General features: G+C 54.8%; 2 protein-coding genes across 2 annotated transcripts; both read left to right on the top strand.

Annotated features, from left to right (window-relative positions):
• Nucleotides 1-814: 814 nt before the first annotated feature.
• On the top strand, nucleotides 815-7,468 carry FIS1 (fission, mitochondrial 1). Its single transcript, XM_017857663.1, has 5 exons — nucleotides 815-972; nucleotides 1,802-1,934; nucleotides 5,878-5,954; nucleotides 6,852-6,957; nucleotides 7,174-7,468. Exons 1-5 carry the CDS (start codon nucleotides 928-930, stop codon nucleotides 7,269-7,271), a joined length of 459 nt encoding a protein of 152 aa, XP_017713152.1. The 5' UTR covers nucleotides 815-927; the 3' UTR covers nucleotides 7,272-7,468.
• A 102-nt stretch (nucleotides 7,469-7,570) lies between these two features.
• Nucleotides 7,571-15,042, top strand: CLDN15 (claudin 15). The gene is made up of 6 exons (XM_017857662.1): nucleotides 7,571-9,173; nucleotides 9,285-9,759; nucleotides 12,638-12,802; nucleotides 14,221-14,302; nucleotides 14,411-14,527; nucleotides 14,616-15,042. Exons 2-6 carry the CDS (start codon nucleotides 9,543-9,545, stop codon nucleotides 14,719-14,721), a joined length of 687 nt encoding a protein of 228 aa, XP_017713151.1. The 5' UTR covers nucleotides 7,571-9,173; nucleotides 9,285-9,542; the 3' UTR covers nucleotides 14,722-15,042.
• The last annotated feature ends 7,031 nt before the right edge of the window (nucleotides 15,043-22,073 follow it).

Here is a 22,073-nt window from a genome sequence, read left to right as displayed (position 1 = left end):
TGTCCCTTTTTTTTTTTTTTTTTTTTTACCTTCTCTGCATTAATTATTCTAGCTATCAATTCTTCCACTCAATAGTGTCTCCTATGACTACCCCAATTTCTGGCTGTGTGGTTTACAGATCCAGTTGTCTCTGCTCTTGCATTGTGAGAGTCAACAGAGGCCCAAGAAACCCCGATACTAGTTTCCTGCTGTTGGTGGGTTTTTTGAGACAAGGTCTCTGTCGCCCAAGCTGGAGTGCAGTGGAGTGCAGCCTCAAACTCCTGGGCTCAAGCGATCCTCCTGCCTCAGCCGCCCCAGTAGCTGGGAGTACAGGTGCACGCCACCACGCCGGTTAATTTTTTAAAACATTTTGTAGAGATAGGGTCTCGCTGTGTTGCTCAGGCTGGTCTTGAACTCCTGGCCTCCAGCGATCTTCCCGCCACTACCTCCCAAGGTGTTGGGGTTACAGGCGTGAGCCACGCGCTCGGTCCCGCGTTCTAGTTACGATTTTGTTGCAGGCGGTGAAAAGTCATGTGGCCTCCAAGGTCCTAGATTTCTGAGGGGCGTCAGCTTGGCAGCCTAATGTAAAGTGATCTCCGACTGGCTACCCACCCTCCGCTTTTTGCTGTTTTCATCCTGGGGGCTAACCGCTAAGACACAGCCTCCAGTTTCCCTAGGGAAGCCTCCGCGGAGGAAGGCACCGACTGGAGCACCCGGGAAGACCCACCTGGGGAAAGTCTCCCTACGTGCAGTCTGCGGGCTGAAGGGGCCGGCCGGGCCTGCGTACTAGCGTCCCGCCGGTCTTGCTGCGCTGAGAGGAAGGGGCGGGGCGTCGCCAGGTCGTGCCCGCATCCGCCGGACGCCGGAAGTGGCTCTCCGCCCCTGCCACTGGGCCATGGAGACTGTGGCACAGTAGATTGTAGTGTGAGGCTCGCGGGGGCAGTGGCCATGGAGGCCGTGTTGAACGAGCTGGTGTCTGTGGAGGACCTGCTGGTGAGGCCTGGCCCGGACAGAGGGAAAGGGAAGGTCGGAGGGCGGGTCCTGAGGAGAGTCAGGTATGGGCCGAACCCTCCTCCCGGCATCGGCTTGGCCGAGGGAAGCCGAACTACGGCTCCCGGCAGCCTCCACAGCGTCTGGCTCCTGCCCGGAGGGCCCGCTATACCGCAGAGGCTCCTGGGAGTTGTAGTGTCCTGATCCCCCACGTACGGGCCTGTGGCCCGACCGTGGTTAGACTGACGGGTTCTGGGATCATGCAGGAGCTGTGAGCTCAGGGCGCTCCTTCGGCGGTGGAGGAATACAGTGACCATCAGAAGGCGTCACCTATTACTGCGTCCGGCACGGTGCTAAGGCATCGCATGCCAGATCTCAGTCCTTGTAGCCCTAGGAGGTAGACACAACTTCTATTCCTGGACAGTAAAAGGTCCAGGCCCGGCAGGGTGGGGCAGGATGGGGCTAGCAGCCTCAAATGAGGACCGCGTGGGCTGTTGTTGAGCAGTTCTGACAGTGTGTTTACTGTTTGGCCGCCGGGGTCAGCTGCTCTGGGAGCGGTTCCTGGAGCTGCCACCAGGTGGCATCTCCGCTCGGTACCGCCGCGGGGAGGGGAGACCAGGGGCATCTGTCCCAAGAGCTGGCCCACAGGCCAGGAGGAGCCGAAAGCCTGGGTCCCGGGCATGGAGATAGCAGACGCTGGGGTGCCAGATACCGAGACCCACGAGGGAAAGGAGGCAGAGCCAGGGATATGGGGTGTGACTGACACCATGTCCAGATAGAGAATGGTTGACGCCCTTTATTTCTAAATGATTCCTTTCTTCCCCTGTGGCAGAAATTTGAAAAGAAATTTCAGTCTGAGAAGGCAGCAGGCTCGGTGTCCAAGAGCACACAGTTTGAGTACGCCTGGTGCCTGGTGCGGAGCAAGTACAATGATGACATCCGTAAAGGCATCGTGCTGCTCGAGGGTGAGGCGCTGTACTCTCCCCTTCCCGCTGCCATCTGGGCTGCTGTACCATGTGGGTCCCCGTAGTCCAGGCACCTCTCAGTTGTCTCCGGTAGATTTACAGCACCAAGGGCTATACTTAGCTTGACGTCTCCCAGTGAACTTTTGGCTACTTACCGCCCACCATTGTTTTGCCAGACGGAGTCGTAGCTTGTCAGTTCCCCCAGGACTGTCTTGATCTGGGAAAGTGACTTGAGGTCACGCAACTAGTAAGTTCATGGCTGAATTGGGACTAGAAGGTCCCGTTTTGTGAGACCTAGGCCCGTGCCCTTCCCCCAACACCACCACCATGTTGCTTAGTTAGCAGCTACTGAGAATCTTCTGTGGCATGGAAGAGGCCCAGAGGACTGTCCTACAAAATTGTGAGCACATAGTGCTTTTTGTTTTTTGTTTTTGTTTGAGACGGAGTCCTGCTCTGTCTCCCAGGCTGGAGTACAGTGGCGCTGTCTCAGCTCACTGCAGCCGTCCTCTCCCGGTTCAAGCAATTCTCCTGCCTCAACATCCTGAGTAGCTGGATTACAGGCGCCCACTACCACGCCCGGCTAATTTTTGTATTTTTAGTAGGGACAGGATTTCACCTTGTTGGTCAGGCTGGTCTCGAACTCCTGACCTCAGGTGATCTGCCCACCTCGGCCTCCCAAAGTGTTGGGATTACAGGCGTGAGCCACCGCGTCCAGCCAGATGTGCTTTTTGGATTAGAACCCTATTTCCCATTGGTTTTGTGTGGGTCATCATTTGTCAGAGGCCACAATACTTAATCACTTAATTTCTCTGTACCTCCTTTCTTTTGTTCATTTTTTTTTTTTTTTTTTTTTAAGGCGGAGTCTCGCTCTGTCGCCCGGACTGGAGTGCAGTGGCCGGATCTCAGCTCACTGCAAGCTCTGCCTCCCGGGTTTAAGCCATTCTCCTGCCTCAGCCTCCGGAGTAGCTGGGACTACAGGCGCCCGCCACCTCGCCCAGCTAGTTTTGTATTTTAGTAGAGACGGGGTTTCACCGTGTTAGCCAGGATGGTCTCGATCTCCTGACCTCGTGATCCGCCCGTCTCGGCCTCCCAAAGTGCTGGGATTACAGGCTTGAGCCACCGCGCCTGGCCTCTTTTGTTCAAGTAATCATTTATAAGCACATAGTCAGTGTACAGCCATCCCTCTGTAGCCATGGGGGATTGGTTCTAGGAACCCCGCCCCCACAAATACCAATAGCCATCAAAGTCCCTTGTATAAAATGTTGTGGTATTTACATGTAACCTGTGCACTTTCTCGTACATACTTTCATTCATCTGTAGATTACTTATAATACCAAATACAATGTAAATGCTGTGTAAATAGTATACTATATTGTTTAGGGAATAATGGCAAGAAAAAAAGGTGTGTTCATGTTCAGTACATATGCAACTATCTTTTTTTTTTTTCCTGAGTATTTTTGATCCATGTTTGTTGAATCCATGAATACAGAATGCCAACTGTGCTAGCAAAGGATGCCTATTGAAAATCTATAAAAATGAGGCCGGGCGCAGTGGCTCAAGCCTGTAATCCCAGCACTTTGGGAGGCCGAGATGGGTGGATCGCGAGGTCAGGAGATCGAGACCATCCTGGCTAACACGGCGAAACCCTGTCTCTACTAAAAAATACAAAAAACTAGCTGGGCGAGTTGGCGGGCACCTGTAGTCCCAGCTACTCGGGAGGCTGAGGCAGGAGAATGGCGTAAACCCGGGAGGCGGAGCTTGCAGTGAGCTGAGATCTGGCCACTGCACTCCAGCCTGGGCAACAGAGCGAGACTCCGTCTCAAAAAAAAAAAAAAAAGAAAATCCATAAAAATGGCCGCGCACAGTGACTCACACCTGTAATCCCAGCACTTTGGGAGGCCAAGGCAGGCCGATCACAAGGTCAGGAGTTCAAGACCAGCCTGATCAACATGGTGAAATCCTGTCTCTACTAAAAATATGAAAATTAGCTGGGTGCGCACCTGTAATCCCAGCTACTCAGGAGGCTGAGGCAGGAGAATCACTTGAACTCGGGAGACAGGTTGCAGTGAGCCAAGATCACGCCATTGCACTCCAGCCTGGGCAACAGAACGAGACTCTGTCTCAAAGGAAAAAAAAAATCTATAAAAGACTCTTTCTTAAAAGATACAAATAATTTTACCCTATGTTTGTCTACTTCGGCAATTCAAATTTTCAGGTTTATTCTACAGCAGGGTGTAGCTGTAGAAGAAACAGCCTCTCTAAGTGATTATCAACAAATTCTAGTGCATAGAGTACAGTTATCCTCTGGGAAGTCTCTGAATTAAGAAAGTCAGGTGGGACCAGGCACTGTGGCTCACGCGTGTAATCTCAGCACTTTGAGAGGCTAAGTCCAGAGGATGGCTTGAAGACAGGAATTCGAGACCATCTGGCCTATCTCTATAACAAAAATTTTTAAATTAGCCAGGTGTGGTGGTGTGTGCTTATAGTCCCAGCCACTTGGGAGGCTGAGGCAGGAGGATCAGTGACCCCAGGAGTTCGAGGCTGCAGTGAACCATGGACGTGCTACTGTGCTCCAGACTGAGTGACAGAGTGAGACCGTCTCCTTTTTTTTTTTTTTTTTTTTTGCAAAACAGAGTTTCAGTCTTGTTGACCAGGCTGGTGTGTGCAATGGCGCAATCTTGGCTCACCACAACCTCCGTTTACTGGGTTCAAGCAATTCTGCTGCCCCACCCTCCTGAGTAGCTGGGATTACAGGCATGTGCCAACACGCCTGGCTAATTTTGTATTTTTAGTAGATACGGGGTTTCTCCATGTTGGTCAGGCTGGTCTCAAACTCCTGACCCCAGGTGATCCACCCGGCTCAGCTTCCCAAAGTGCTGGGATTACAGGCGTGAGCCACCGCTCACAGCCAAGAAAAAAAAAAAAAGGAAGGAAGACAAAGTCAGGTGGGATCTTTGGGGAAGGCTGATTGAAGGCAAGTTTTGAGCTATTTTTGTAAAGGGGGATTTTTTTTTTGAAGTAGTAGAACTAACTACAACAACACCTTATTTCTATAGGATATTCTAGTTTATAAAGCTTTTCATATAGTACTTATATAGATTTTTAATGGCAAATTTCTTCATAGTTGATGTCAATTCAGTATGTCTAGTTTCTTCAAGGTAACTGTGTCAATATTCACCATTCCAATTGTACAAATCTGAATAACTGAAAGATGCTCCCACCTAACATTTATAAGCCCAACTCTGTTTATGTAGCACAATGATGATTAGGTAGTGGGCCTTCAACATCTTCACTGGACATTAATGTGTCTATCAATTAAGAGGTTAGATGAGGACAGGCGCAGTGGCTCATGCCTGTAATTCCAGCACTTTGGGAGGCCAAGGTCGGCAGATCACCTGAGGTCAGGAGTTTGAGACCAGCCTGGCCAACATGGTGAAACTCCATCTCTACTGAAAATACAAAAATTAGCCCGGCGTGATGGCGGGCACCTGTAACTCCAGCTGCTCGGGAAACTGAGGCAGGAAAATCGCTTGAACCTGGGAGGCGAAGGTTGCAGTGAGCTGAGATGACGCCATTGTACTCCCGCCTCGGCGACGAGTGAAACTCCGTCCAAAAAAAAAAAAACACAGCAGATGCCAAAACTGAGTCGTGCTGCCTTTGGCTTCTCCAGGGCCCCAATTTCCTCATTTCAGTTGGATGGACCAGTTGACTGTAATGATGCTAAAGGGATGTTCTGTCACTGGTGTTGGGGCAGCTGGGGTTCATCCTGCTCCAGAGCTCTGGCTAGGGTGCTGGGAGTGACTGGATCTGAAAGGGAGGCTTAGAACCGTGACCCTCCCAGGATCACAGAGGCATTCAGAGAGTGCAAGGGGCCTCTGGGACAGAGTATTAGGAAAGTATTAGGAAAGAAGCATTTCTCACTCTCTTCTCTGCCCCTCCCCAGAGCTGCTGCCCAAAGGGAGCAAGGAGGAACAGCGGGATTATGTCTTCTACCTGGCCGTGGGGAACTACCGGCTCAAGGTGAGATGGGGCCCCAGTTCCCTTCACCCTCCTCTGGGGCTACAGGACCTTAATGCATTCTCCAGGGTGGATCCCTGGACAGCAGGAAGGCTGAAGGGGTGCAGATGTGCAGAGCGGTGTCAGATGAGGACTCCAAGGGAAGATCAGAGTGGCGAGGGTGTGGGGAGGAAGGTGACGTCAAGAGATTGGGTGCAGGCCCCAGCCTTGCACTGTTATCTCCCGCAGAGTTGGGGTTGTTTGTGGACTCTATTCTGTGGGGTGGGGCTGGAGGGAGGGAGGGGGTGGAGGTCGAGGGAGGAGCCCCCAGGGCTGAAGAAGGGAAGGCCCTTCAAGTGGGCAGGAGGAGTGGTGGATACTGAGGTGTAGCTGGCCCGGTGGCTCACACCTGTAATCCCAGCTACTCAGGAGGCTGAGGCGAGAGGACTGCTTGAGCCTGGGAGTTTGAGGCTGCAGTGAGCTGTGATTGCGATGCTGCCCTCCAGCTTGGGCAACAGAGCAAGACTGCATCTCTTATTTTTTCTTTTTTTTTTTCTTTTTTTTTGAGACGGAGTCTCGCTCTGTCCCCAGGCTGGAGTGCAGTGGCTGGATCTCAGCTCACTGCAAGCTCCGCCTCCCGGGTTCACGCCATTCTCCTGCCTCAGTCTCCCGAGTAGCTGGGACTACAGGCGCCCGCCACCTCGCCTGGCTAGTTTTTTGTATTTTTTTTAGTAGAGACGGGGTTTCACTGTGTTAGCCAGGATGGTCTGGCTCTCCTGACCTCGTGATCCGCCCGTCTCAGCCTCCCAAAGTGCTGGGATTACAGGCTTGAGCCACCGTGCCCGGCCCTCCGCATCTCTTATTTAAAAAAAAAAAAACCACTGAGGTGTGTTTGACGCGTGCCTGTCTCCCCGAGTGCAGGAATACGAGAAGGCCTTAAAATATGTCCGCGGGTTGCTGCAGACAGAGCCCCAGAACAACCAGGCCAAGGAACTGGAGCGGCTTATTGACAAGGCCATGAAGAAAGGTGACAGCCTCGGCCCCTTTGTTCAGCCCTGCTCTTCCCCATGCCTGGGCACTTTGTTCTCTCTGTAAATGAACCCCTGCAGGCAGCCCCTCAGCCCCACCCCTTCCAGTCCTTAGAGCCCCTTGCCCTGCGACTCCAGGTAGGGGTGTGCCTCTGTTGAGGAGCAGGGCTGGCGGAAGGGGACGGGCTCCTGACACTGTCCCTTTCCTTCCCCAGATGGACTCGTGGGCATGGCCATCGTGGGAGGCATGGCCCTCGGTGTGGCGGGTCTGGCCGGACTCATCGGACTTGCTGTGTCCAAGTCCAAATCCTGAAGGAGGCGTGGGAGCCCATGGAGAACGCTCCAGGAGGGCCCATCCATCCTCGCTGTCCCTTCCCTGTTCTCCCCCTGCACCCCTGTCTCTGTCCTCTGTGGCCTTCAACTAACTTCTGCTCCCCTGAGACCCGTTCTTCAGCCCCAAATCATGTGCTTTGGGATGAGTGTAAATAAAACGGGGCTATGGCTTGGGAACCCCCGTGTCTGCATTGAGGGGAGGGGAGGGTTCCGAACGCTGGGCACAGGGGCGGAGGTGTCACTCCTGGTTTTCTCCGGCCCCTGCCCTTCAGGTTGGCACGGGGTTCTTTGTCCACTGCACAGCCCAGAGCCCACACCCCTCCTTCCTCCCTTTCCTGAAGCCACGTCCTTGAGAGTGCCGGGCAGCTTGGAGACACAGGGCTTTTCTATGGTCCCAGAGTTGTGAGAGGAGGCAGTGACTGGAGCAGGGGTGGGCAGAACTGCAGGGTCAGGCCGGGCTTCAGGCCTGCGTTCTCCTCTGACCTACTCAGCTGCCTCTGTGGACTTTTCCACAGCAAGCCCCCGTGGCTTCCTCCTCCCCGACCTCCCCTCCCCTCCCTTTTTCTTCCTGTGGCCTCCCCTTCCTCCTACCTCCTCCTCCTCCGGGGATGGGGGGGCCCGGTGCGGGAAGGAATCCTGCATCTGGTATGGAGTAGGCGGGGGTCCTGGGAGGGGTCAGAGCCCAGGGCGCCCCAGCTCTCACCTGTGGGCTGGAAGGTCAGGACTCCGCCCCACCTGGCCAGTTTCGCCCCCTCGTGCCAGGCTCGGCATGGGCCTGTTTTGCTTCACTGCATACCTCTCGTTCCACAGCCCAGGCCAACTCAGCCAGGAGTGGGGAGGAGACACCTGAGGGGAGACCAGAGAAGCCCAGGGAGGCCGGAGAAGCCCAGCAGGGCCGTAGGACCAGGGAGGTGTGCAGCCAGCACTGATGGCCCCCAGGGACAGATGCCTAGGAAACTGGAGCAGGAGATAAGAGTGTCCACCCTGGGACAGGTGCTCTGCACTGGCTCGGGACGGGAACCCAGAGGCTGCTAATCCATCATCATTAACGAATAGAGTGGGTGACAGTCCCGATAACTGGGAACAGGTTGCAGAGCTTAGCCACAGGATCACGCTCCAGGCTCGGCAGCAGGACCAGCTCGATGCTGAATCAAAGATCAACTTAGGAGGAAATTTGAGTTTTGGGCGAGAGCAACTCCCTGGTGGCCTCACTCAGCCCTGCAGCACTCACATCCAGGACAGTCCCCGGTGCTGAGCGCTGGTTATGTGCAGGGGGCTTGACTCCCTGGTCCCAACGAGGTCTTAGTGTGTTGCCCAGGCTGGTCTTGAACCCTTGAGTTCAAGTAGTCCTCTTAGCCCAGCCTCCCAAAGTGCTAGGATTACAGGCGAGAGCCACTGTGCCTGACCCCTGGTCCCAGTTCTCAGGATAGCCCATGCAGTAAGCAGTCGGGTCTGTCACTGACAGAGCAGAAGCAGGCTCAGGGGACTAACACTCCCTGCCTGAGTTCCCTGGTGAATGGATTGTGAGGCCGAGTTCCAGTCCAGGCTGGATGGAGCCCAGAGCCGTGGGTCTCCCATTCTCCCGTCCCCTCATTCCAGCTTCGTCTTCCTTGAGACTCACATGCCCCAACCCCTCAGTCTGCGAGTATCTTAGATTGTTCTCACGGTCCCTCCATCCTTCTCCACTGAAGGCTGCTGTTCATTCTTTCTCTGTCTCTGTCCCTTACTGCTCTCACGTCTGTCTCTATCATCTTTTCACTCCTTGTCCCTCTTACTCCGTTCTCTGGCCCCCAATGAAAGCTGAGTCAGACAGATGCTTCCCCTCAGTTCCCAGTACCTCCCCTGGGGGCCCCTCGTTGGCTGTATCGTCAGTGGCTCCAGGGTAAGTCTGCCCCCCCACCCTCGTGGGGCGGGGAGCCGGGGCAGCCCAGAGGCTGGGGGGAGGGGGTGGACTTTTGGCCCGTTTCGGTTATTCCCTCCATCTCGTCAACAGCTGCCGCGCGCAGGCTTAGCTCATTCCTCTGACCTGCCAGGAAGCAGAGAAAACCCAGAGAGAAGGAGGGAGGCAGAAACCTGGAGGCAGAAAGTGGAGACGGACCTGAGCCCGAGGAAGACACAGGCAGAGGCCGAGGTTGATTCCACCCCAGCCTGTCCAGATAACTCTCCTTAGCCGCAGCCCCTTCCAGTTCCCTAGGGGTTCTGCCCCTCCCCCTCTCTGGGGCACCAGTCCCCCAGGGCCCTGCATCCCACCATGTCGATGGCTGTGGAAACCTTTGGCTTCTTCATGGCAGCCGTGGGGCTGCTGATGCTGGGGGTGACTCTGCCAAACAGCTACTGGCGAGTGTCCACCGTGCACGGGAACGTCATCACCACCAACACCATCTTCGAGAACCTCTGGTTTAGCTGTGCCACCGACTCCCTGGGCGTCTACAACTGCTGGGAGTTCCCGTCCATGCTGGCCCTCTCTGGTATGGGGTGGGGAGCGCTCCAGGGGGAGAGGGCGGCGGGGAAAAGCTGCAGAGACCCCAGGGGAGGGCGGGTACTGCCATGAGGATGCAGGGAGCCCTGGATTAAGCTCTGGGGGTCTGGGTTCCTGCAGCCAGGAGGGCTGGGGACGGCCCCTGCCTAGAACTGAAGACCTTGCCACACGTGGCCCCCTGCGCTAGTGTGGCACTTTTAGCTGTTACAGGTGCAGGCACCGGAATCAGACCCCCCTTTCCCAGCCCTGTGCCGTGGGCAAATGATGAAACCAGCCTCATCTCACCCACCTGTAGGGTCAGGGTGAGAGTCCCAGTTCCCAGGTGACTGAGAAAGTGCAGAATGTTAATGGGATGTTAACACACACAGGCACTCAGTACAGTTGAGCATGTGTTGGGGATGGGATTGCTGGGGTGGGCAGGGGGAGGCGGCCCCATCTTGGATTCTTGTAGGTTGATCAACTTCCAGGCTCCACAGCCTCCCCAGCCTCACTGTGGGGGCACTGGTCTCCTTGTCCAGCTAATGTCTAAAGGGCCCCTGTGAAGGGAGGCATCTTGCAACTTGCAGGTTGAGCGTCCGCTTTAAGGAGGCGGTGTGTGTGCAGGTGTGTGGGTCTTTTCAGGGTCTTAGAGGGCTGGAGCCGACAGCTCTTTGGGCCCAGGGCAGTTCTTTCTGTGGCTGCGGCAGCTTCCCACTCCCTGCTCCCCGCTAGGATGAGGCCGCCCCACTGTTTCTCCAGGGCAGTCTCCTTTCCATCTGCCCCATGCCAGAGACCAAGCGCGGGTGACTATGAACTGCATGTGGTGCCGCTGCACGCCCTCCTGGGTCCCTCAGGGCCAGTCCGCTCACCAGGCACCGTGTGGCAGGGAAGGAGCCAAAGGCGACACTGGGTGTGAAGCGGGGCTTGAGAGCTCATCCCTGGGGATGTCAGAGCTGCTCTGAGCAGTTAGGGGGCCTGGGTGGGTCTCCTGTGCTCCCACTACTCCCAGCCCCTCCTGAGGCAGCGGCAGAGGCTTTGTGTTTTCATCCATCTCTCCAGGACTGTGTTCAGGGCTGGTGCCCCTCCCCCCCCAAAAAAAACTCTATAAAAGCTGAGTACAATCTGGGCCAGAAGCCCAGAGTGCTGAGTGGCCAGAAGGGACACTGGAGGCAGCCCCTACACCCACTTCCCAGACAGATCATACTGTGAGGAAGGGGCTCTGCTGTAAGCCTGCACACCTGAGAGAGGCACCCCTGGGAACTGCATGAATGACAGTGCCAGAGTCCCCAGGACACGGGGGTAGAGGGTGGCTGGGTTCCGGGCCTTGGGCTAGGTGCTTCCACCTACATTATTTCCACGGTGGGGAAGTAGAGGGAATCTTTTACAGAAGCTGAAAAGCCTTGGCAAGGTGCAGCACCCCACCCCAAGTCACATAGGCAGGAGAGGGGAGCCGGGATTCAGACTCCACGGCTGGGGTGGTCCTGGGAGAGAGACCTGACTTGTATCTCCCAACCGTGCTCCCCAACCCCTGGCCATGCAGCCCGTGTGCCCCAGGCTCTTCGATAATCTCTCCATTGACTGCTAGAGCCACCTGGGGACTCAGACTCGTGTGGGCCCCAGAGGGAGTGGCTGGGAGGAAGAAAGTGCTCCTGGAGAACTTTGCCCCTCCTGCCTACCCCCCCACTCTGCACCCTGCATCTCCTGGCAGGGGCCCAGCCTTTCCCCTTCAGCACCAACGGTTATGCCCCACCCGGGAAAGGGGTGCAAGGTCCTTGGAATGCTTGGCAACTATCAAAGACGGAGAAGGGAGGAGAAGGGGGAAGCAAGAGGGAGCCAGCAGTCTCCTTCAGGCCTGAGAAAAGGGAAACTGAGGCACTGAAAGACTGAGCTAGACTGACTTGGATGGGTCCTGGGCCCAGGATTCCACCTAGATCCGAAACTCGACCACTTGTGGTGGTCCTGAGCTACTCAGGAGGCTGAGCAGGAGGATCGCCTGCACCCAGGAGTTCAATGAAGGCTGCAGTGGTGAGCTGTGGTGGTGCTACTGCACTCCGGCCTGGGCGACAAAGCAAGACCCTGTCTCTAAAACTGCCCTAGACCCTCTGCTATACAGCACTGCTGCCCCCTACCTGTTATTCCAGGAAGAAACCAGGTCAAAATGTGCAGCACTGGGCTAGGACAGTGGGAAGGACTTGGAGTGGAATCAGACGTGGGGAAGGCGACAGGGATGCTTAGCTGTGGTTTCTGTAATACCCAGTAACGCGAGAGTAACCTGATAGGGCAGCTGTTCTCAGTCAGGCGACTTTACACAATGATTGTCATGGCTTGTGGGGAGGGGGTTGCACCCCGTGGGTAGAGGCCAGGGAGGCTTCTGAACATCCCACAGTACACAGGACAACCCCCAGAACAGAGTTACCCAGCTCAGGTGTCAAGAGTGCCCAGGAGAAACCTGTAATCCAGGCACAAGCAAAGCATGCCAGGTGCATGGGAGGAGTGGGGAGCGGGGTGGGAAGGGTCCAGATGCCGAAGGAGGGAGGGGTGACTGCAACTGGGTAGGCTGGAGGAGCCCAGGGAAAGGAGAGGACTTGGGGACTGTTAGGTACAAGAGAGCAAGAAGGTGAGGGGGGCCTGGTGCAGTGCCTCATTCCTGTAATCCCAGCACTTAGGGAAGCCGAGGCAAACAGATCACTTGGGGTCAGGAGTTCGAGACCAGCCTGGACAACATGGTGAAACCCTGTCTCTACTAAAAATACAAAAATTAGCTGGGCGTGGTGGTGCATGTCTGTAATCCTAACTACTGGGGAGGTTGAGGCAGGAGAATCACTTGAACCCGGGATTGCAGAGGGGAGGAGAAGGGGGGAAAGGCTGACGACTGTGCCTGCCCCCAGGGTATATTCAGGCCTGCCGGGCACTCATGATCACCGCCATCCTCCTGGGCTTCCTCGGCCTCTTGCTGGGCATAGCAGGCCTGCGCTGCACCAACATTGGGGGCCTGGAGCTCTCCAGGAAAGCCAAGCTGGCAGCCACTGCAGGGGCCTTCCACATTCTGGCCGGTAACTGGGGGAAGGTGATGGGGCGGGGCATGGCGGTGGGGGCCAGGGGTCCCCCTCTGCCACAGACTTCAGGCTGCTTTGTCCTCACCTCATCTCCAATTCCCGCTCCTCATGCTCACCTCCCCTACCCTGCTGCATGGACACCTGCTTACCCCTGCCTCATCCGTACTCCCCAAATCTGGCAGCAAATCAGCCCAACGGCAGTGTTTCTTGAGCTCCCAGTAGGGGCCAGCCACGGCCAGGTGTGGGAGGGACCTCAAAGATGACAGTGAGCGGCTGCCTCTGGGAGCTTACATCCTGGCTGGGGAGCAGAGTTAGAGTGCACACTGTGGCACACACACAGTGCACAACCACAGTACCATACCATGGGGCATGGTGGCTCATGCCTGTAATCCCAGCACTCTGAAAGGCCAAGGCAGGGCCAGGTGCAGTAGCTCACACCTGTAATCCCAGCACTGTGGGAGGCTGAGGTGGGTGGATCACCTGAGGTCAGGAGTTCAAAACCAGCTTGGCCAACATGGTGAAACCCTGTCTTCACTAAAAATACTAAAAAAAAAAACAAAAAAACAAAAATAAAAAATGCCAGGCATGGTGGCAGGCACCTGTAGTCCCACTGACTTGGAGGCTGAGGCAGGAGAATCACTTGAACCTGGGAGGTGGAGGTTGCAGTAAGCCAAGATTGTGCCACTGCACTCCAGCCTGGGTAAAAGAACGAGACTATCCAAAAAAAAAAAAAAAGGCCAAGGCAGGAGAACTGGCTTGAGCCCAGGAGTTCCAGACCAGCCTGGGCAGCATAGTGAGACCCCATCTCAGCAAAAAAACACAATGCCATCTGGCCACCGCTTTTCAATTTGCAGAACATTTCTGCATCCATAGCCTCACAATAAGTCTTTGAGGTAGGGTGGGTATTTCTGTTTTCCAGAGGTAAAACAGGCCCAGAAAGGTCAGGAGGCTTGCAGGAGGACAAGCCCCTAGTGAGTAGGGTAGTGCTAGCCTGGGGGTCTTCCTGGCTTCAGGAAAGCATGACCCTGGGCTCCCAGGGCCCAGCTGGGCTTTCAAGGGTGGGCGGGATTTGGATGAGGCTCCATCTGGGTGAGGAGATGATGGGATGAAGGCCCTAGAGGTGGGCATGAATGAGGCAGGTCTGGGATCAAAGAGAGAAGAGGCAGGAGGAAGTGGAGGTAGTGGGAGATGAGCTGGATGGGCTGGAGTTGGGGGCCTAAGGGCTACCCTGAGAAGTTGACCCCAGGAAGGAGGAAGGCTTATAAACCGGGCTGGGGAGAAACGAATTGAGTGAAATTGCTGGTTTTGGACTTGATGCCCCCGTCCTACTCTGGGCAGCCCCTGCCTGCCTCTCCCCCTAAGCCCCCTTTCCCGCTATCCCTCCCCCTGGACTGGGGTCCTCCTCCGGTCCCCAGGTATCTGCGGGATGGTGGCCATCTCCTGGTACGCCTTCAACATCACCCGGGACTTCTTCGACCCCTTGTACCCCGGAACCAAGTGAGTGAGGGGACCCCACCCCCGCCTCGGGGCAGCGGATGGGACTCAGCCCTGCCCCCTGGCTGGTGCCTCACTGGTCCCACGCCCACGCGTCGCTTTTGTGCGCAGGTACGAGCTAGGCCCCGCACTCTACCTGGGCTGGAGCGCCTCCCTGATCTCCATCCTGGGTGGCCTCTGCCTCTGCTCCGCCTGCTGCTGCGGCTCTCACGAGGACGCCGCCGCCAGGTGAGCGGGGAGAGGCGCAGGCTGGGGCCGGGCAGGATTGGGGAGATGAGGGCCGCGCCCCGGCTCTGACCCGGGCCTCTCGCTGCAGCGCCCGGCTGCCCTACCAGGCTCCGGTGTCCGTGATGCCCGTCGCCACCTCGGACCAAGAAGGCGACAGCAGCTTTGGCAAATACGGCAGGAACGCCTATGTGTAGCAGCTCTGGCCCGTAGGGCCCACTGTCCTTCCCAGTGCCCCAAGGAGAGGGGTCCTGGCCTGGACCCATTCCCCTGTAGTAACCTCAGGGGCCGGCCACGCCCTGCTCCCGGAGCCCCGCCTCGGCCACGCCCCCGTGTCTTGCACTCCCGCGGCCCCTGCAGGTCAAGAACTGCTCTTGGGAAGTCGCATATCCCCCCCTGAGGCTGGATCCCTCATCTTCTGACCCTGGGTTCTGGGCTGTGAAGGGGATGGAGGTGTCCCCGCACGTTTGTATTCTGTATAAATACATGCATTAATAAATGTATATTGTGATCGTTCAGGGCTTGAAGGTGTCAGAAGCGGCCGGCCAAGCAAGGGGTGGGGGGTGGTGCCAGGAGTAGGTTCAGGTCTCGGACCCCAGACTGTCACCCTGTCCACCACTTTGGGGCTGTGTCGTACATCAAAACAGAAGAGGGGTTGCAAGTGACTTCGCGAGTGGCACATAATTGCTGGTAAGAGTCACCAAGGAGCAGATCCCGGAAGCCCCCGCTCCAGGAAACTGGAAATAGCAGAGATGACCCCTGGCCAGCCTGAGATGCCAAGCTGCTCCTTTCACTCTCCTCGCCGGTCTAGTGCAGAGCTGCGTGCCCTGGGCCTGAGCGTGGATGGTTATCAGGAGTGATAAGCCTTTTGAAATTCTGTTTAACATTAACTTGGGACTGGTGCAGAGACTCTGGGGAAGGTACAGTACCTTCTAGAAGAGCCTCTGGAGGTCTGTCAGCAGGGGTGTGTGGGCACCTCGGTGGTGTCCACCTCAGACACAGTTCTGGGTTGTGGGTGGGTTTGCTGCAGGCCCACTGGGTGCTGAGCACAGAGCAGCACCCACTTAAGACAGGACAGTGAGACCAGGTGTGGTGGCTCATGCCTGTAATCCCAGCACTTTGGGAGGCTGAGGCAGGGGGTGGCAGGGGAGGATCACTTAAGGTCAGGAGTTCGAGACCACCCTGGCCAACATGGTGAAACTCCTTCTCTACTGAAAAAAAAAAAAAAAAAAAAAATTAGCTGGGCATGTTGGTGCATGCCTATAGTCCCAGCTACTCAGGAGGCCAAGGCGGGAGGGTCGCTTGACCCCAGGAGTTGGAGGCTGCAGTGAGCTGTGATTGAACCACTGCACTCCAGCCTGGGCGACAGAGGGAGATCCTGTTTCATAAAAAAGAAAAAGAGAAAACAAAAGGACAATGAGGCCGCTAGGAAGAAGTCTGGTATCCAGTGAAGTGGGGAATGGAGCCCTATCCCAGCACTATCCTCTGCCATGTGAACAAGTGGCCAGTCCCTTGAGGAGCCTTGGATTCTGACCGCAGCCCCCTCCCCTTTCTCCTTCATCTCATTCATTCGCCCTCACCAACTCTCCCCTGGAATGGAGAAATCTGCATCGGCATTCCACCTGTGCCTCTCCCCTGAGCTTTGGAGGTACATGTATGTTCCTACTACGTGGGCTGCAGACACATCGAATTCATCACTTTCCACAGAGCTGCAGTCCCCATCATCCCTGTCACCAGCATGGCCCACATCTCTGTCTGCAGATGGACAACCTCTCCCTCCCCTCTGCTCCTCTCCTCTGTTCATTGCCAAATCCTCCTGACTCTCCCTCTATGGTGTTTTTCACACCCATCTACTTCTCTCCCTTCTCCACTGCCTGGTCCTGGGGCAGGCCCTCATCCCCTCCTGCCCACCCACTACAGGGTTCCCCCAACTGGGCATCTCAAGCACGGTTTTCCTAATGCACTCCTGGAGAACCACTGACCACCCTGCCTTGGCAGGTCCTGGCCCCGCTAGAAGAAAGCCCCAGTTATGAACTTGACATGCCGCCTGGCCCTAGCCCACCTTTCCATCCCCATTGCTCCCTTTCCTCTGGATAAACCGTGCTCCACCATCACACCAGGCTGCTTCCTGGGCCCTGGACACACCTTCACATTGGGGCTGGGATCCATTTGGCTGGGCTCCAGCCAGATACACTGGTGCTTTTTTTTCTTCTTTGAGACAGAGTCTCGCTCTGTCACCCAGGCTGGAGTGGTGCAGTGGCGCAATGTTGGCTCACTGCAACCTCTGCCTCCTGGGTTCAAGCGATTCTCCTGCCTCATCCTCCCGAGTAGCTGGGACTACAGGCATAGCAGGGATTCTTAGCAGAATCCCAATTCTGCTAAGTTTTTTTGTATTTTTAGTAGAGACAGGGTTTCACCAAGTTGGCCAGGCTGGTCTTGAACTCCTGACCTCAGGTAATCTGCCTGCCTCAGCCTCCCAAAATGCTGGGCTTTATAGGCATGAGCCACCGCACCTGGCCAGAAGCCCTGGTACCTTTTGAGCTGCTCCCTACATAAAGGGTCCTGTGGACAACAAGTCTGTGACCATCTGCAATCCTCTCCCTCCACACCGTCTTCAGAAAGTGTGTGGATGTCGGCCGGGCGCGGTGGCTCAAGCCTGTAATCCCAGCACTTTGGGAGGCCGAGACGGGCAGATCACGAGGTCAGGAGATCGAGACCATCCTGGCTAATACGGTGAAACCCCGTCTCTACTAAAAAATACAAAAAACTAGCCGGGCGAGGTGGCGGGCGCCTGTAGTCCCAGCTACTCGGGAGGTTGAGGCAGGAGAATGGCATAAACCCGGGAGGCGGAGCTTGCAGTGAGCTGAGATCTGGCCACTGCAATCCAGCCTGGGTGACAGAGCGAGACTCCGTCTCAAAAAAAAAAAGTGTGCGGATGTCCCACTGGCCAAGGCCAGAGTCAACGTGGAAGAGACTGTACATGTGCTCAGTACTGGGAAACCTGTCTCATGGGGGTCTCTAGTGCAATAACTCACCACGGAGAAGTCAGGGGCCATGTGACTTGCTTTATTAGCACATTGACAGGTGCCTTTAAAAGTGTCTTCTACAGGACAGGCTCAGTGACTCATGCCTATAATCCCAGCACTTTGGGAGGCCAAGGTGGGAGAATCCCTTAAACCCAGGAATTCAAGACCAACCTGGGCAACATAGTGAGATCCCTATCTCTACTAAAAAAATAAAAATTAGGGCCAGGCACGGTGGCTCACACCTGTAATCCCAGCACTTTGGGAGGCTAAGGTGGGCGGATCACCTGAGGTCAGGAGTTCAAGAGTAGCCTGGCCAACATGGCAAAATCCCAATTCTGCTAAAAATACAAAAATTAGCCAGGAGTGGTGGCACACACCTATAATCCCAGCTACTTGGGAGGCTGAGGCAGGAGAATGGCTCAAACTTGGGAAATGGAGATTGCAGTGAGCTGAGATCACACCACTGTACTCCAGCCTGGGCGACAGAGCGAGACTCCGTCTCAAAAAACAATAAAAAAAAAAAGTGTCTTACAATCCTGAAAGGCCATGAGAGTGCTCCCTACAGTGAAGGAAGACAAAAGTCAATTACAACTGCTGACGCATCCAGGCGCTTCCAAAAGTCTCCAGTGTGCCACCCCAACATCTACCTCCTTTTCCCAACATCAGCCTGCCTCTTCTCACTCCTTCCCCCTTCAGGAAAAGCAACCTGTGCCCAATTTTACAACTGAGCATTTAAGTGTGTGCCTTAATATGGTCACTAGGTTGAGTTTTGATTTCTTCCTGGGTGGTCACGTGACTACAAAGGGTTATGGAGACATTTGCCCTTTTTCAGAACACATACTGAGCTGCTTCCCTGCTAGAAGCAAGAGTGGGCCTGTGCCCTCAAAGAACCCACAGCCTAGGAGCAAACACAAATGTAAACCACTGGCCGGGCGCAGTGGCTCACACCTGTAATCCCAGCACTTTGGGAGGCCGGGCCAGGTGGATCACCAGAGGTCAGGAGTTCAAGACCAGCCTGGCCAACATAATGAAACCCCATCTCTACCTAAAATACAAAATTAGCCGGGTGTGGTGGCGGGTGCCTTTAATCCCAGCTACTCAGGAGGCTGGGGCAGGAGAATCACTTGAACCAGGGAGGCAGAGGTTGCAGTGAGCTGATATTGCACCACTACACTCCAGCTTGGGTGACAGAGTGAGACTCTGTCTCAAAAATAAATAAATAAATAAATGGCCAGGCGCCATGGCTCACACCTGTAATCCCAGCACTTTGGGAGGCCGAGGCAGGCAGAGATCACGAGGTCAGGAGATTGAGACCATCCTGGCTAACACAGTGAAACCCCGTCTCTACTAAAAACACACACACACACACAAAAATTAGCCGGGCATGCTGGCGGGCGCCTGTAGTCCCAGCTACTCGGGAGGCTGAGGCAGAAGAATGGCGTGAACCCAGAAGGCAGAGCTTGCAGTGAGCGGAGATCGCGCCACTGCACTCCAGCCTGGGAGACAGCCTCAAAAAAACAAACAAAAAATAAATAAAAAACATCCGAAAACTAGTGGGGCATGGGGCAGGCACCTGTAATTCTAGCTACTCAGGAGGCTGAGGCACGAGAAATCACTCGAACCTGGGAGGTGAAGGTTGCAGGGAGCCGAGATCACGCCACTGCACTGCAGCCTGAGCGACAGAGTGACACTGTCTCAAAAAAAGAAATGTAAGCTGCTGACTACCTGACAATTGGGCCAGGTGCTGGGGTTAGTACCCAGGGAGCTGGCTGTGAAAAACTCAACAATATGCTTTAGGTCTTGGCAGTATCATCAAGAGCTCTCATTTGCTGCGTACTCACTGGAAGCCAGGCCTCGGACTAGGTGTATTGAATCCTTGCAATAGCTTCAGCATGGCTCCAACAGAATCAGAGAGGTGAAGTGACCTGTCCAAGCTATACCACTAGTAAGTACTCAAACCAGGATTTCTCCAAGACTGAAGACAAAACTACCCTGCTTCCCAGAATTTTTGGCTCTCCTAACTCACAACAATTACAATCTTTTTTTTTTTTTTTTTTGAGACAGGGTCTTGCTCTGTTGCCCAGGTTGGACTGCAGTAAAGTGATCACTGCCCACCGCAGCCTCAACCTCCCAGGCCCAAGCCATCCTCCCCTGAGTAGCTGGGACTATAGGCATACACCACCATACCTGGCTAATTTTTAAATTTTTTGTAGAGACGGGGTTCACTGTATGTTGCCCAAAGCTGATCTCGAACTACTGGGATCAAGAGACCCTCCTGGCTCAGCCTCCCAAAGTGTTGGGATTACAGGCCTGAGCCACAGCACCCAGCCTCATTGAGGTTCTTAGGAGTAACCGCCCCCGTGTCCAGACTTCCAAATCCTGGCACCAACCTCTTCCTCCTCTGTGCTCCCAGAAAAGGGTGGTGCTGCCCCTATCTCATGACACAAGGTTTACCTTCTAGAACCTTCTAGCATAGTACAGATTTCCCAAAGACCAAGTGTCTCCCAAGGTGGGAAAAAATCTTCCTTCACGAAGGAAGCTGGCAAAATTGTTTCAGGCTTTCCTTGGGGAATTATGGTTTTCTTTCTTTTTTCTTTTCTTTTTTTTTGAGACTGAGTCTTGCTCTGTCGCCCAGGCTGGAGTGCAGTGGCATGATCTCAGCTCACTGCAACCTCTGCCTTCTGGATTCCAGCAATTCTCCTGCCTCAGCCTCCCGAATAGCTGGGATTACAGGCGTGAGCCACCACACCTGGCTAATTTTTGTAATTTTAGTATAGACTGAGTTTCACCATGTTGGCCAGGTTAGTCTCGAACTCCTGACCTCAAGTGATCCGCCTGCTTCAGGCTCCCAAAGTATTGGGATTACAGGCATGAGCCACCATGCCCGACCAAATAATGATTTTTCAATGGGGGTACAAAGACCCTGGACTCAGCTTCCTAGAGAATGTCATGGACGGCATCAGAGAGCAACCAGAGGCCCTCAGGGTCCAGCCCTGTCCTCTCAAGGTCATTTTAGAAGGCGGAGTACGTCACTGGGAAGAGAAATCTTACATTGAGCAGAACCAGTGTGCCTCTTTTTATAACCACAAAATATGAAACAGTCAGCTAAGTTAGGAAAGAATCCAAAGAGATTGTGCTGACAGTGCAAGCTGGACGGGAATCCCGGCCTAGGACGCCACGGAGAAGCACAGATGGTGTTGTTCAGCCCTGAAATAGTCTTTTCTTTTCTTTTTGGAGACGGAGTCTCACTCTGTTGCCCAGGCTGGAATGCAATGGTGCGATCTCAGCTCACTGCAACCTCCGCCTCCCGGGTTCAAGCTATTCTCCTGCCTCAGCCTCCTGAGTAGCTAGGATTATAGGCACATGCCATCATGCCTGGCTACTTTTTTTTTCTTTTTGTTTGAGACAGAGTCTTACTCTGTCGCCCAGGCTGGAGTACAATGGCGAGATATCAGCTCAACCTCCACCTCCCAGGTTCAAGCGATTCTCCTGCCTCGGCCTCCCAAGTAACTGGGATTACAGGCGCCCACCACCACGCCCAGCTAATTTTTGTACTTTTAGTATACATGGAGTTTCGCCATGTTGGCCAGGCTGGTCTCAAACTCCTGACCTCAGGTGATCCAGCTGCCTTGGCCTCCCAAAGTGTTAGGATTACAGGCATGAGCCACTGCACCTGGTCTTTTTTTTTTCTTAGCCAGGTTCTCATTCTGTTGCCCAGGCTGGAGGGCAGTGGTGCGATCTCGGCTCACTGCAACCTCCACCTCCCAGGTTCAAGCGATTCTGCTGCCTCAGCCTCTAGAGTAGTTTGGACTACACGCACACGCCACCATGCCCAGCTAATTTTTGTATTTTTAGTACAGACAGAGTTTCACCATATTGGCCAGGCTGGTCTCAAACTCCTGACCTCAAGTGATCTGCCTACCTCAGCCTCCCAAAGTGCTGGGATTATAGGCGTGAGCCACCGCGCCCAGCCATAACACTCCACTTTTTAATGGGAGGACAAAGAATTTTGAGCCCTCTTGAAAAACCACCTCACCTGGATTGTCTCTGAATCCTGACATCAGCCCCGCAACATGAAGCTGACACCAAAACCAGTACTGTGTGCCCAGCTGCAAGTCTTCAGAGACAGGGAGGCAGTTCCTCAGAAAAACCCTGGCAAATACTTGAGCCGACCCCCAGGAAAGAACCCAAAAGTGAAGGCCTAAGATGGTGACTGGCCAGGCACGGTGGCTCTCACCTGTAATCCCACCACTTTGGAGGCTGAGGCGGGTGGATCATCTGAGGTCAAAAGTTCAAAACCAGTCTGGCCAACAAGGTGAAACCTCATCTCTACAAAAAAATACAAAAATTAGCTGGGCATAGTGGTGGGCGCCTGTAATCCCAGCTACTCAGAAAGCTGAGGCATGAGGTCAATTGAACCTGGGAGGTGGAGGTTGCAGTGAGCTGAGATGGTGCCACTACACTCCAGCCTGGGCGACACAGCGAGACTCCATCTCAGAAAAAAAAAAGAAAAAAGAAAAAAA

The sequence above is a fragment of the Rhinopithecus bieti genome, unplaced genomic scaffold, assembly GCF_001698545.2.
Source record: "Rhinopithecus bieti isolate Rb0 unplaced genomic scaffold, ASM169854v2 scaffold_42772, whole genome shotgun sequence".
NCBI lineage: Eukaryota > Metazoa > Chordata > Mammalia > Primates > Cercopithecidae > Rhinopithecus > Rhinopithecus bieti.
This window is presented reverse-complemented; position numbering and strand designations above follow the sequence as displayed.